We start from the raw sequence: 14,866 nt of genomic DNA, 5'->3' as shown, positions 1-14,866 counted from the left end.
AAAATGTTATTATTTGAAATGCAGATACTTATATTATATTTTTGCATATTCTTATAGCAAATCATCCTAAATCTTATTAAGAGAAAAAAAAATTAATTGATTTAAAAACCTTTTAAAAAAAAAATTAAATGTGTTATCTATCAAGATAAAAATGGTGGTGAATGCTGTTCTTATGGAAAATTTAAACTTTAAAATTCTATTAAAAATAGAAAAAGTTTCATATTATTCTGCTTTTCATATGATAAAATTCAGGTTTTTATCTTTTTTATTTTTTGGAGATAAAAACTTGCTCAAGAATAATGGATTTTCATCGATTTTAATTCGTTTTAAAAAAACAACAACAACTTGGTTTTTCTTCCATTTTTTGGGGCCAAGCCAATGCTAAATCAACCCCTGTAGATTATATAACATTTCTTACTTTGTTTCATTTTACTTCAATCGATGTTCTGAGAAATCAAGGGCCTCTTTTTGGGGTTTACACTTAATCTCTGTATAAGATACATACATATTTCAGTGTTTCATTAAAGACTTTATGTCTCAAAGATTAAGTGAGTAAAGAAAGGAAGAACATTCTTTTTTTTTTCTCTCATTAACTGACAAGTTAACTGTGTTATCTTTCTTGTAGTCTCTTGGTCTTACCGGACTCCAGAACAAGAAATAAGAACTTGCTTATCTCCCTTAGATCATTTGTAAATTCTTTTGTTTCTTTGTTTGTTTTTTGTACAATAAATACTTTTTTCTTTAAACTCAAATTAACTGTTTTTCGTGGGACACATTTTTCTCAGAAAAGTATTAAGATATTAAATTTTTTTATAATAATATAAAAAATGTATGATTATTACTATTTAAAACATTACATTAAAATTAGAATATAAAACTGTTCTTTTTTGAAAAGTTCTAGAATGTTCCAAGTTGTGGTGTTTCATCTGGAGAGTTCATGGAACTTATCATTCACCAAAACTATATAAAGAACGCTAATAGTGTCAACTCATTAGTTAGTCAGTTTGACTCATTATGTTGCTCCAGCTTGTAAAACACTGACTAGATTATTTCCTGAGATCCAAATCATGTTGAAAGGAATCTTATAAAAAGAATCAATTACAAGCACCCTCAAAGGGAAACTGGATATTTGGTAATTATAAAGATTTTTTTACCTTCTCTCTGACAAAAGAAATATTGTTATTAATTCTCAAATAAATAATAAATTCCTTCTAAGCATAAACAAAGCTGAAATAAGAAATTGCTTATCTCCCTTAGCTCATTTGTAAATAGTTTTGTTTCTTTGTTTTTTTATACAATAAATACTTTTTATTTTTCTTTAAACTCTGGGATTTAGGGTTTTTTTTTTTTTAAATAATTGTTGCATATTTAGACTGAAACACGTAAAATGCATTACAGTATATCTTTCTTGTAGTCTCTTGGTATTACCAGATTCCAGGACAAGAATTTGTAGGCAAAAGTATTCTCATACGAGAGTGTCCTAACAAACCCCTGTTGAGAAAGGCCTTAAACACTCGGAGATAATGTCTAGGTGTCTCCATTCTTTTTACTTTTGTTTTTATTTTCAATTTTCCTAGCATTTTATCCTAGCTGAGGATGGGGCATCATACAGGATGCCCTACATTCACCCACTATCTCATACATTCCAACTGACAGATCTTTTTAAGATTTTAACTGCCCTTTAAGTGCAATTGTGTGCGTCCCTATAATTGCTAGAATAATGAAGATCTTCCTAAGATTCTAGTTATTTTCCATGTGCAAAGAAACCTTTGACACTCTCAAATAGTGTCTGGTAGGCATTCAAGTTCTCCCCATTCCTTTTTTTTTTTTCAATTTTTGTATCACTTTGTTTTAGTTGGGGATGGAGCATCATACCAGATGCCATCCATTCACCTGCTATCTATCAGACATTCTTTTTAAAGCTTCTAACTGACTGACCCTTTAAGTGCAATTTTTTGTATCTTTCTTGCACTTGGTTCGCCGGGTATATTTATCAGCTAGTTTTTGAAATTCTTTTTCATGAATCTAGTTGCTCCTATAAATACTGGAATGATGGCGATCTTCCTAAGATTCCAATTTCTTTTCATGTCGTACATAAGACCTTGGTATTTTGTCATCTTTTCCCTTTCAGCTCTGTTTACCCCAGCATCATTGGATACACTGACTTCTATTAAGGTTGCTTCTTTCTTCTTCTTGTCCCATATGATTATGTCAGGTTTAATAGCTACATTACATGGCATATGACTTATTTCAAACTGTTCTTTCTGGTATAATTCCTGGATATGACCTATATCCAATGGTGAGGCCCAAGTTTGTGGGCTTTGGGGAGTGTGGAGCCACCTCTTAATTACCATTGCTCCCAGGTCCACTCTGGCCCAGAGTGGTAGTACCTGTTAGGGTTCCAACTATGGGCTAAATAGAAACCGATTTAAAAAAAAAAATTATATTAAAAAATTTTTCTTCAAAATTACTAAATTCGGCCTTAAATAACCTGAAAAGGGTTGATATGCCATAAAACAAAACCAATCAATCAATCTTTCTGGTATATGTTCTCAGAACTTGTTGCTACATTCGATATTCAACTTTTTACAGATGGTTCAGTGGAGATACTGATAAACTCCATTCTTTCACATTGTATAATAGCTGTCCCCCACAAGAACCTTACAGGTGACTCACACTCTCTACTTCTGTGTGGCAGAACCTGCACTTATGAATTACTGGAAGAGGCTGAAGGAGCTGCAACTATATTCACTACAATGCCAAAGAGAACAATATATTATCATCTACATAAGGAAAATCTTGGAAAGAAGGGTCTCAAACATAACACTAATAGAAAAAACTCATCAGCAGCGAGGAAGGCTCTGCTATATAAAAACCACACCTGGGATAACACAGAGGATCAAGTCCTCATCCATCACAGCTTCACCTACAGTGGTTCAAGAACATTCAACTGTATTTGAGCCGCAATAAGAAATATAAGGAGAGTGTCTCCCCGACACTTTTAAGAAACATCTGGACATCTGGCTGGAAAAGATACATGACCGGCCACCAACACCAGGCTACCCTAATCCCAATCTCAATCGTCTGATGGACTGGACCTCTGTATGTAGTGGACAGCCTGGGTGCAGTAGAGCTCCTGCTCAGCTGTGTCAATAACCGACGAAATAAGACAAACTACAAACTACTTATTGTCATTGTTGAAATCATTCATCTTCCTAAAAATATTGGTCGTTAAGCTTTGATTTTAGGCAGCCATTACAATCTTCTTTTGATCACAGTGGAGTGATCTTATTTTTAGCCAGTTTATAGAGCAGGGGTTCTCCACCTTGCTTGGCCCATGCAGCCCTTTCACTATTTGTAAGAATGTCCCGCTCCCATTTCTCATCCTTTCCAAGGCTGCTGCAAAGAAGGTGGGCTCTCTCTACTGTGCTAGAAAATTACTTATGCCTGAAAGTATCCTGTACCTCTATAAGGCCACCATTCGCCCATGTATGGAGTACTGTTGTCACATCTGGGCTGGTGCATCTGCTGCTTGTCTCTCGCTCCTGGACAGGGTTCGAAAGAGAGTCGCCAACCTGATACGTCCTGAACTGTCATCTAAGCTTCAGCCTCTGTCCCATTGACGAAATGTTGCATCCCTCTGCCTGTTCTACAAGTACTTTAACGGTACTTGCTCTGACGAACCACAAGCACTTGTACTTCCTCAACGTGACTACTCTCGACAAACCCAACAAGCAACTGAGTCCCACCCCTTTACAGTAGAGATCCCTGGGTGCTTTTACTCCAATAGTTTCTTCCCCAGAACTGCAAGTCTTTGGAACTCCCTTCCGGGATTCTGCTTTCACAACTGTACTGATATGCAGAAGTTCAAGTGTAATGTGAACAAACATCTTGCTACTCATCTCCCTTCATAATGCCCCTGCAACTTATGCCCCCGATAGTAGCCCCCTACTTCAAAGTGGCACTGTGCCTTGTTTGGGGTGAAAATTGAATAAAAAAATAAAAATAAAAAGATTGCCTGTCTCAAAAAGTATGCTGCTTTGCTATTTTAATTGCTACGACATATGAAGCTTCAGTAACTTTTTGGTTTTCTTCTTTAAAATCTTCTGTTCAAAACAGCTTCATCTTTTTTAGGGCATTCCCATGGTGTTCCAAAAAATGTTGTTCTTGTCTCTCTGATGAGGATGAACATTTGTAAAATGTTCATCCTCATCTTTGCTGGTTTCATAGAATCATTTGTCAAAAATTTACTACAAATAACCCGACTGGGTTTTTTTTTCTCCTCCATTTATGATGATCGATGTGAATCCATATTCAATTTATGAATGATCGTATTTTCGTTTTTTGATACTCATAATCGGTCCAAATTCTGTAAATAAAAACTAGAAAAAGTTAAAACTATAAATGGGTTGAATATTCAACCCCTGAGAACCCAAAATTCACCCCCACCTATGCCTTCCTTATCTACATAGACCTGGATGAATTCATCTAGAAAATACTGGCACGCTTTTTGGTTCATTCTACCTGTTTTTTGCAGTGGAAGTTCTTGGTGTATTTTTGGAGACTGTTTTGAGCTATTTCCAGTATCAGACTTGTTTTGTGATTCTTTCTCATTTGTAAGACAGTCTTGTCGAAAATGTTTGGCAAATTTTATAATGGTGGTTGTTTCTTGATGCCAGTGTACCATAATGAGATTTGGATTTAGGGAGCTCATTAGATATTATCCAGTGCTCGCAATAGTGGCATGATAGTGATGGTCAATTTCTGAGAGACCCATACTTCCTGCTCTTCTGCGTAGAAATGACACTGGTTTTTGTTAATCGGTAGAATGTTAACATTTTCCTCATTTTAGTATTCAGTCTGTTTATATCTATTTGTGACTAATAAACGATGTGAAACGTGTATGCTATGGCAGGTGTTGCAGTATGTTTGCATGTTCCACGACATAAATTAATGAAAACAGATATTGGGTTTATTTGATTTGTATACAACTGCGGACTTTATTTAAAACTAGCAGGACCTGTGTACCGGCGTTGCACAGTAGAAGTATGCCCCACCCTACCTGCAAAAAAAAAAAAAATCAATTAAACTATGGTTTTTAATGGGAGCCACTGCCGGCTCAGTATAATAGTGGACACTGGCGCCCATGGATAAAAATGAATGTACTATGGCGAAGTATCGACCCATTTCATATATATTTATGTATTGAAGAGTCTAGTTTCCAAATAATCGAGTATATTTTCTAATGATTTGTTCTAATAAAAAAAAATTAAGTTTGATTAAAAGAGATATGTAGCATAAATGAAATTGTTGGTAAAAAATAAGTTCATTTTATTTCGTTCACTAAACTTCTTTCAGCATAATAAAACGCAAATGTTTGGGAGCTAACCTCTTCAATTTAGTTATGATGAAGATGTCGTTGTTTACTTTAGGTTTTTGGAAAAATCTTAAAAGTCGCAAGTATTCGGGAGCTAAACTCTTCAATATATTAATACATATTTAATGCATAGTTTTGAAACATCACAACAGGCCAAGATCACAGTGTAGTATCTGTTCTGATGCTACACTTCAACTTTTCTGTTCTTGGTCAGTGGAGGAGAAATCCTTCGTGATTAAGACAATTTTTATTTTTGTTCTCATCCTCTTGTTCGAGAGTTGGATTTTCCTCACATTAAAAACCGACCTTGTGTCTAATTCTGTGCTTGTGGGGAGTCAAGTAAATAGGAGCATCACCAATGTACATGCAGTGTGTTTAATGGTATAAGAACTCTTTTGTTAATGTTTTGATTAGGAGGGCGGCGGCGGCGGCAAAGACGTCATCGTTGTTGTTTTTCGGAAAAATCTTAATATAAAAGTCGCAAGCTAAACTCCTCAATACATAAGTACATATGAAATGCACAGTTTTGTAATATTACCAGTGTACACGCGGTGTGTTTTATGGTAAACAGAGTCAGATTTGATGATGTTTTGACAAAGGTGTAGTAGTCATCATTGTAGCCATCGTCAAAGACATCTGCATTGTTTTTGTTCATGTATTTAGAAAAATTTTCAATATAAAAGTCGCATATATTTGGGAGGCAAACTCTTCAATATATAAATGCATATGAAATGTGTAGTTTTGAAACATCACCATGTCTCATGATGAAAGAACTCAGATTTGTTGATGTTTTGCCAAAGGCGTCGTCATCATCAATGAAGGAGTCAGCATTGATATTTTTTTCTGTGTTTAGGAAAAGATGAATGAGAATCTTATAATGGATATCCTACTTTAAACTTTGTTATAAGAAGCAAGTAAATGGGTTATTCTAAGTTTGTGTAATGATTTTATCTCTCTTGTTTCATCTTACCTATGCATTAAATTAAATTGAATCCAGGCCAAAAATATGTCTCTTTGTGAAGCCATATTTTAATGTTAGTAGTGTTCGTTTATAAAGTGATTCTGGAATATGAGAATTATCAGAGCGCAGCCAATCAGAATGGGTGGAATTAGAGAGGGAGACGTTATTATTTATGAATCAGATGATGGAAAGATTATGTTATGTCTATGTATCTATGAGCCAATTTAGAAAGGTGTAATCACATTATTTGTGGAACATATAGAATTGGTCCCAGTAACAATTAGTAATGGTGGTAGGACGGAATAATTATAGAGAAAAATAGGGATTCCTTCCTTTGTAGATGTTGTGATTGTAATGGTGTTGCTCGTCGGATGAAATGTAGCACTTTATTATCATGACTGAAATTGTCTTTAATGGTGTTCGAAAGTTACATAAGATAGTGGCTATTAGGCTGAATGTATTGAATTTGTATGTGGTGTCTGTTGTTGCAAACTTACGATTCTTTAGTCCAGAGAGGAATTTCTGCAGTCATTTTATTATATAGGAGACAAGAAAGAATATTTATACATTTTTTTATATACAATAGCTTTTGGTGTGTACATGCATCTTGTTGATCTTTGGCAATCAAGTGTGAACTAAGATTAAATATGTTGTTTAAAGTTGTTACCGAGGTAATTCATGATTGTAAACTTTGTTCATGATCCGCAATGTTTGGGCTTACTTCAATAAAGCTGGAATGTTTGCAAGTTCATTGCATTACAACATCAGTTTGCATCTGTAAGAAACAATTGGAGTGCATAGCGCACATATCCTAGTCACTCAGGAAAAGACAGAGAGAAAGTTGATATCGCCACCTATCAGCTGAAACATGCAACAAGGGAAATAATTGTATATGTTTTGAAACTGAAAGTTGTGTGTTGTGTCCGTGTGTTAACTATGTGAGAAACTCAGACTAGGCATGACTACTTGGTTAATGGCAATTACCTTGTTTTTGTTTGTAAGCTGTGTTTTACAAATTTTCCTTACATGCCATAAACATATTCTTTGACAATTTTTGTGATGGAGGTTGTCCTACTGGCTTTAATAATGTATTCTTATGCATAAAATCCATTATTATTTTTATTTTGTTTTTCAAGAATAACTGAGGCAATAAATGAATCAAAGGATAAATCCCGATACTTGGAATCGATTAAAAGTTTCTTGATTCAATTGCAAAACGACTGCTCACCCACGGATGCAATGCAGACAATTATTCCAGGGATAATGCGCTCTCTGAAAATGCAAGATTCTTTGAGTAGACATTACGGAAGATCAGGGTTCTTAGGACTCCTTTTGAAAAAGGTTGGTGAATTTGTGTTCTTTTTCTTTTGTTTTTTTCTGAAATAATCGATTCTTTCAAAAATGTTTGGAGCATCAGAAGTTACCATTGTGGAATTGGATTCTTTTATGAGTCCAATGTAAATGACTTTGCATTATTATATTTTTTCTTTTCCTTATTTCTTCTTTTTCTTTTTTGTTTTCCTTTTCTTTCGTTTCTTTTCTTTATTTTATTTTCTGTTTTCTTTCCTTTTTCATTTCTTTCTTTTCTTTTCTTTCTTCTCTTTCTTTTTTTTCTGCATTTTATTTCCCTTTTTCTTTTCTTCTTTTTTTCTGGTACAGTCAGGGAGACAATGAGTGGGGAGGGAATTCCAAAGGCTGACAGTTTGAGGGGGGAAAAAGAGGTCATTAGAGTAGAATGCCTTCCAGCATCCAGGGAATCTCTATAGAAAAGCGGTAAGATTTACCTGATTGTCAGGTTTGTTGGATATATATTTATGTTAAAAACGAGAAGGGGATGCAGAGCAGCAAATTCGTTGGAGCACATTCCATTGAAGTGCTTGTAAAACAAGCACAGGGATACAACATTGTGGCGATGGGACAGGGACTGGATGTTGGTAGACAATGTGGGACCTATTAGGTTAGAGACTCTTTTTTTGGATCATGTCTAAGAGGAAAATACTAGTGGTTGGTGCACCAGCCCAGGTGTTCTTTTTATTGCATTTTCATCCCATACAAGTCATAGTGCCACTTTAATGTAAGGGGCTACTATCTGGAATATAATTTGCAAGGATATTATGTTGGTCATTGAACAGTAAAATGTCTGCTTACATTACACTTGAACTTCTGCATGTCAGTAAAGTTAGGGAAGCAGGAACCCAGAAGGGAATTCCAAAGTCTAGCAGTCCTAGGGAAGAAACTATTAAAGTAAAAGGCTTTCTGGCATCTGGAGATCTTTACTGTGTAGGGGTGGGATTTTGCTGCTTGTCGAGTTTGTCAAAGGTATTTACGTCAAAAGGGTACAAGGGCTTGTAGTTCGGTAGAGCACCTACCATTAAAATACTTGTAAAACAGGCAGAGAGATGCAACATTTTGTTGATGAGACAGAGGTTGAAGCTGATAGTACAAGACCTATTACATTGGTGATTCTCTTTGGAACCTTGTCCAGGAGTGAGAGACTAGTACGAGGGGCGTGCAATAAGTAATGCCCCTGACCCACTTCCAGTTGTCTGATCTAGCTGAAATTTTGCATGTCCAATGATTTATATCTCTACGGGTTATGTGGCAAATTACAGCTCTGAACTAATTGTGGTTTCTGTTTTACAGATGTTTAAACTGAGTCAGGTGTAAAATGGAGCCTGTTGAATGTCGAGCAGTGATCCGATTTTTGTATTTAAAAGGACGCACACCACAGGAGACTTTTGATGAAATGAAAGAAACTTATGGTGATAATGCCCCATCATATGACCTTGTAAAACGCTGGCATCGTGAATTCAAACATGGCTGGAAGTCTGTGGAAACAGCTCCCAGACCTGGGTGCCCCCCTTCTGCCATTGATGAGGCATTTGTCCGTCAAGTTGAGGCTGCCACTTGGAAGATCGGCGCATTACTATTCGCCAAATAGCCCAAAATGTCAACATTAGTACAGGACCTGTGGAAATTATCATTCATGACCATTTGCATATGCATAAGGTGTCTGCCAGATGGATTCCCAGGTTGCTCACACCATTCCAGAAGCGAGAACGCGTCAAGTGCTCGAGGATGAATTTGGAGATGTGCCAAGAAGATGAGTCAAAGTCTTTCAAAAGACTGATTACACAGGATGAAACCTGGGTCCATCACTATGATCCAGAGACCAAAGCTCCGTTAATGCAGTGAAAGAACTTGGACTCACCACCTCCAAAGAAGGCAAGGGTGCAGCCCTCCGCTGGCAAGGTCATGCTCACAGTCTTCTGGGACCAGAACAGAGTAGTGATGACAGATTTCCTGGCAAAGGGTACCAAAATTACAGGAGCCTATTATGCTTCACTTTTGACAGAAACTATCAAAATCAAGAGGTGGGGCAAGATCAGCAAAGGTACCCTCCTCCTGCAGGACAATGCTCCAGTCCACAACTCGCATGTCGCCAGATCAGAAGCACGGGTGTGTGGTTATGAAATCCTCCCCCATCCTCCCTACTCTCCTGACCTTGCACCCTCTGACTTTCACCTTTTCCCAGCCATGAAGTTGTTTTTGAAAGGAAAGCATTTCCCAGATGATGCAACCTTGATTTCTGAAGTCACATCGTGGTTGGAGGACCAACCTGGGGTGTTCTATAAAAACGGTCTCCAGAGCTGCATCAAACGATGGGAGAAATGCATAACTCTGGGTGGTTCCTATGTAGAGAAAGACTAATAACTGTGCCAAGTTTCGTTGCTCTACTTCTATAGGAAGTGGGTCAGAGGCATTACTTATTGCACGCCCCTCGTAGAGATGCACCAGCCCAAATGTGGCAAGAATACTCTGTACATGGAGTGAATGGTGGCCTTGTAGAAGTACAGAATACTCTTAAGTGTAAGTAACTTTCTAGTACTGTAGTAAGATCCCACCTTTGCAGCAGTCTTGGCAACGCCCTCGATGTATCTGTTCTAACTCATGTTCCCTGTGAACGTTAAGCTGAGGAGTTTGAACATACTTTTAGGTAATATATCATTAGTGGTTGAGAAGGTTTCTTGTAATTATTAAAAGAAAGAAGCTTAGTCTGTAGCAACAATGTTTTATGCATGGATAATGGTGGCTTTGTAGAAATATAGGATACTGTCAGGCGTGATAAGTTTCTAGCTTGATAAAGGGATCCCACTTGACAGTATCTTCTATAAATTTATTCCAATTCATGTTGCCTGTGAATGTTAGGCCGAGGAGTTTGAATGCTGGATATTCACATTGTGTGTTATTATTCATGGCAATCAATAGTTGAAAAAATAATTGTGAAAGGAAAAGGACTTCATCCTGGCCGCATTACATATTACTGTTCATTAAAGACTAGGGGTCATTTTGTAAAGATTCAACCATTGCCGTGTATACGGGCACATTCATTTTACCACATTTCAGGAATAGAGCATGATGTTATCAGCAAATATACTCATCTCTGATACAATTTCATCAGGGAAGTTGTTTATGAAGATTAGAAACACTAAAACCAGAAAAATCAGAGCTTTTAAGGATATCAGAATTAATATAAGAATCAGAAAATTTTTTACCTATTTTCCAATGCCCAAAACGATTCTTTTAATTCTCTTTTTTTATGTGATTTTGTTAAAAGCAAAATCTTCCACTGCTAATAGGTATAATAAAATAATAAATATTTATTAATTTTAAACTATCAGTAAAACTAAAATCTATACATCATCCCCTACAAGTGTATTTTTACGTTTAAGAAAATATCTGCACATTAAACATGTGTTTCTTTTTTTTGTTTTATGATTATCGGGAAAAATAACAACCCTATAATAATTTATAGTTAAATATTTAGAGATTTATAAAGGAACAGAATCGGAATGGGTAATTGTATCAGAATCGGGGAATAATATTGGAATCGTCCCATTACTAATATATATATATATATATATATATATATATATATATATATATATATATATTATCCCTAAAATACAATTATCCACTGACACGTGTTTCATCGTCTACGACTCATCGGAGTGGCTGAATCTAGCGAGATTCGAAATCGGGACCCGAGATATATATAATTATTACTATAATTATTTTTTTAATACCTACAGACACTAGAGACACTAGTGTTTCATCCTTTTGGAAATCATCAGTGCAGAGTGTCACGATTACACCAGTCGGGAGATTTGAACCCGGCAAGAAACCATCTCTGACTCCATTAGCAAGGAGCAAACCCATACAGCCACCATTAACCGTAAGAAATACAGTTGAAATTAAAACATTTATTTTTAAATGTCAAAACGGTGATAGTAATCTAATGATTATGACATCATGATCTGCACGTGTAAGCTTAAGTGACCGACTTTTAACTCCAACTTAGAGTGCTCAACAGTAAGAACACAGGGCTGACATCATTATTACTATAATTATTTTTAATACCTAAACCAAATTTCGGGAATCATTAGTGCAGGGTGTCATGATTACCACCAGTTGGGAGATTCGAACCCGGCAATGAAGCCATCTCTGACTCCATTAGCAAAGAACAAACTATATATATATATATATATATATATATATATATACTAGCATGCGTTCCCGGCGTTGCCCGGGTGTTTTGAGGTGTATGCTGAGCAAAAAAAAAAAAAAAAGGTCAATTTTTTAACTTTGACCCTTATTATGACCACCTAAAATTGATTGTTTTGGGCTCAAATCAAGTTATTAAGTTAGATCCATGTCCAAGGAATCTATATCTAAAATTTCAAGTGTTTAGACCCAAAATTGATAGAGTTATTGCGTAGGGAAATGTACACAGACACACACACAGACACTTTCACTTTTATATATATATATATATATATATATATATATATATATATATATATATATATATATAGCCTTAAAAGATCAGAAACAACAAGAGGTAGTTAACAAAGGTATATATTTACAGAAGTACAGAAATACTGTCTTGCTGTTTTTAGTGTCGAGAAAATGAACATTGGAGTGGGTATGAATCAGCTCAGCAGAGGCTTTCTTTATTACTAATACTGAGATTAGATCAAGTTTACATACTTTGAAGGCAGTGTCAAGGTTTTTTATGATATCCCAGGAAGAGTGATGATCATCATGTATGGCTTCAGTTTGCAATGGAAAATTAAGAAGAGAGTTGTTTGCAGAGTCCAAAGTGGAGTTGTAAGTGAATCACTTAATTATATTATTATCATAATTAATAAAATTTTGTTTTATTGACATGAGAGGTTCACTTATCACTATGTTTATTGCCCATATTTAACATCGTACCTGCCTAAATATCATCAACTTCTTTTTTTTCAACGAGTGTATCTTGTACAAACAGTGTCAACACTTTAATCTTATCATCTGTAGAACATCCTGTAATTGCTAGCATGCACTAGCCAACATATCTACTAGCCAACCTATCCACATGAATATTTAACACAATTGCTGGATAAATCAGTGAACAATGCCAGCTATCTTGATCATTACATTCCATGCATTCAATTGCCATTTTACGTTTCTGAATTTTTGTGATGAGGATTGGTTAATTGTATTATTTGGATTCTTCAGGCTACTGATTTCATCTCCAGTGTCATTTTAACAACGTTTCGGTCGATGTAATTTCCGACCTTCTTCAGGTGTATCTTGTCGAACTCCGGAAATTTGGACGGAACTTCAACCGGAACCCTTTATTTACTTCACAGAGGTAGCGTGCTATCATTCTATCAGACATGACTGGATACAGGTCCAAAGTAATTTGCAATTGTATTTTTCAATCACCAACACTAAGAATTGAACATACTAGTTGGCTTCAACAAGTTTCCAGACTGTTTTGTGCACGCATTTATGATTGTCGTTAACTCTTGAAAACTCAGTATGTTATTGCTATACATCTTATGAGATAACTGACCAATTTGTATGATTTTAGATTCAAATGAACAGCTACAGCAGGAATTGGAATACACCATACTAAAGCCTGATTGTCACAGCTGGTGAATTTCAAAAATGCAGTCTGGACGTGAGAATACTTTAGAACAATATGCAGTAAAATTCTGTTTTAAATTTGGAAAAAATGCCAAAGAAACATATGGAATGCTTCAGACTGCTTTTGGACCATCTTGCATGAATCGAGCATCAGTTTCTGAGTGGCATAAGAGATTCAAGGAAGGTAGAGAGTCTGTGAGGGATGATGAGAGGTGTAGAAGTCAGAGCACTAGAGTTGATTGACCAAATAAAGAATTTCATGGATAAGGACCGTCGTGTGTCTATAGAGACAATAAGCACAGAGTTTGATGCCAGTGGGGAAATTGTACACTCAATTATTTACAAAAAAATTAAAGATGTGGAAGATTTATGCAAAGTTTGTCCCAAGGATGCTCAGAGAAAATTGCAGACTATTTGACCAAGATGGGCATCAAGACAATTCCTCACCCTCCCTACACTCCAGATCTTGTTCCCTGTGACTTTTGATTATTTCCTAAGCTCATGGAAAACCTTAGAGAATGTCATTATGAGACAATTGAGGAGATTAAAGAGGCTGTGATGAGAGTCATTGATATGCTCATACAAGAGGACTTCCATGGGTCCTTCCAGAAGTTGTAAGAATGGTACAAGTGCATTGCAGTCGGAGGAGATTACTTTATAGGGGATTAGAGTTTCATGTGTGTACTATCAATAAAAGTGCTCATATGAAAAAAGACTAGAAACTTATTTAAGGCATCTCGTACAATTGCGAGAGCATGCTACTCCCATGAAGTAAATAAAAGGTTTCATTCAAAATTCCGCCCAAATTCCCGATTTCAACAGAAACATTCCCGAGTTTAATAAGGTAAACCTGAAGAAGGTCAGAGGTTACATTGACCGAAACGGTGTGAAAATAACATTCAGGATGAAAACAGTGGCCCAAAGTATCCAAATAAGACAAATTGCCTTTTTTTTTTTCAGATTGCTAACCAACTGGTTTCCGTAGGGAAGAATTATCTACAGAATTTCACAACAAAGTTTGAGGGTGAAGACATTCTATGGAAGCTTATTGTGAAAAGTGTGGACATTTTAGGCTCTGAGGATGGGAATCCCAGAAAACGACAAGATGAGGGGAACATCAAATGCAAAGTACGGGCGACTGGCCCTTTTTTTTTTAAATTTATTTATTTCATTCTTTAACTGGATTGTTTAACAAATGTTTATAAGGCAAAGGCTGTTACTAATATATTAATACTCATGTATTTGTTTAAAAAATTCTGTTTTTCACCATAATATTTCTAATATTCATAGTCAATGTACATTACATAAATTAATAAATTGCATTCCATACAAATTAAAGCGGATACATCTATTTACAACCACAAAACGATAATATAAAGCAAGTAATCTTTCACGAGAAACACTCGTCTGGCTGAAACTACTGTCAACAATTTTCCCCACTCTTTATCTGTGCCTAAATCCAAACGTAGATTCCATGAGCAAAGCTTCTTTCTTAGAACTGCACGTGAGTGGAACTCTCTGCCGCTTGCCTGTTTCCCACCTGACTACAA

The 14,866-nt window shown here is 35.9% G+C and overlaps 1 protein-coding gene across 1 annotated transcript in view; it reads left to right on the top strand.

Annotated features, from left to right (window-relative positions):
* Positions 1–14,866, top strand: part of LOC145247846 (uncharacterized) — an 89,049-nt gene that overhangs the window by 14,004 nt on the left and 60,179 nt on the right. Inside the window, exons 4-5 of the mRNA XM_080109469.1 lie at positions 7,475–7,679; positions 14,277–14,444. Coding sequence (XP_079965595.1) covers positions 7,475–7,679; positions 14,277–14,444 — 373 coding nt within the window. The remainder of the gene's footprint in view (positions 1–7,474; positions 7,680–14,276; positions 14,445–14,866) is intronic.

The sequence above is a fragment of the Euprymna scolopes genome, chromosome 26, assembly GCF_053919585.1.
Source record: "Euprymna scolopes isolate OS-2025 chromosome 26, ASM5391958v1, whole genome shotgun sequence".
Classification (NCBI taxonomy): domain Eukaryota; kingdom Metazoa; phylum Mollusca; class Cephalopoda; order Sepiida; family Sepiolidae; genus Euprymna; species Euprymna scolopes.
This window is presented reverse-complemented; position numbering and strand designations above follow the sequence as displayed.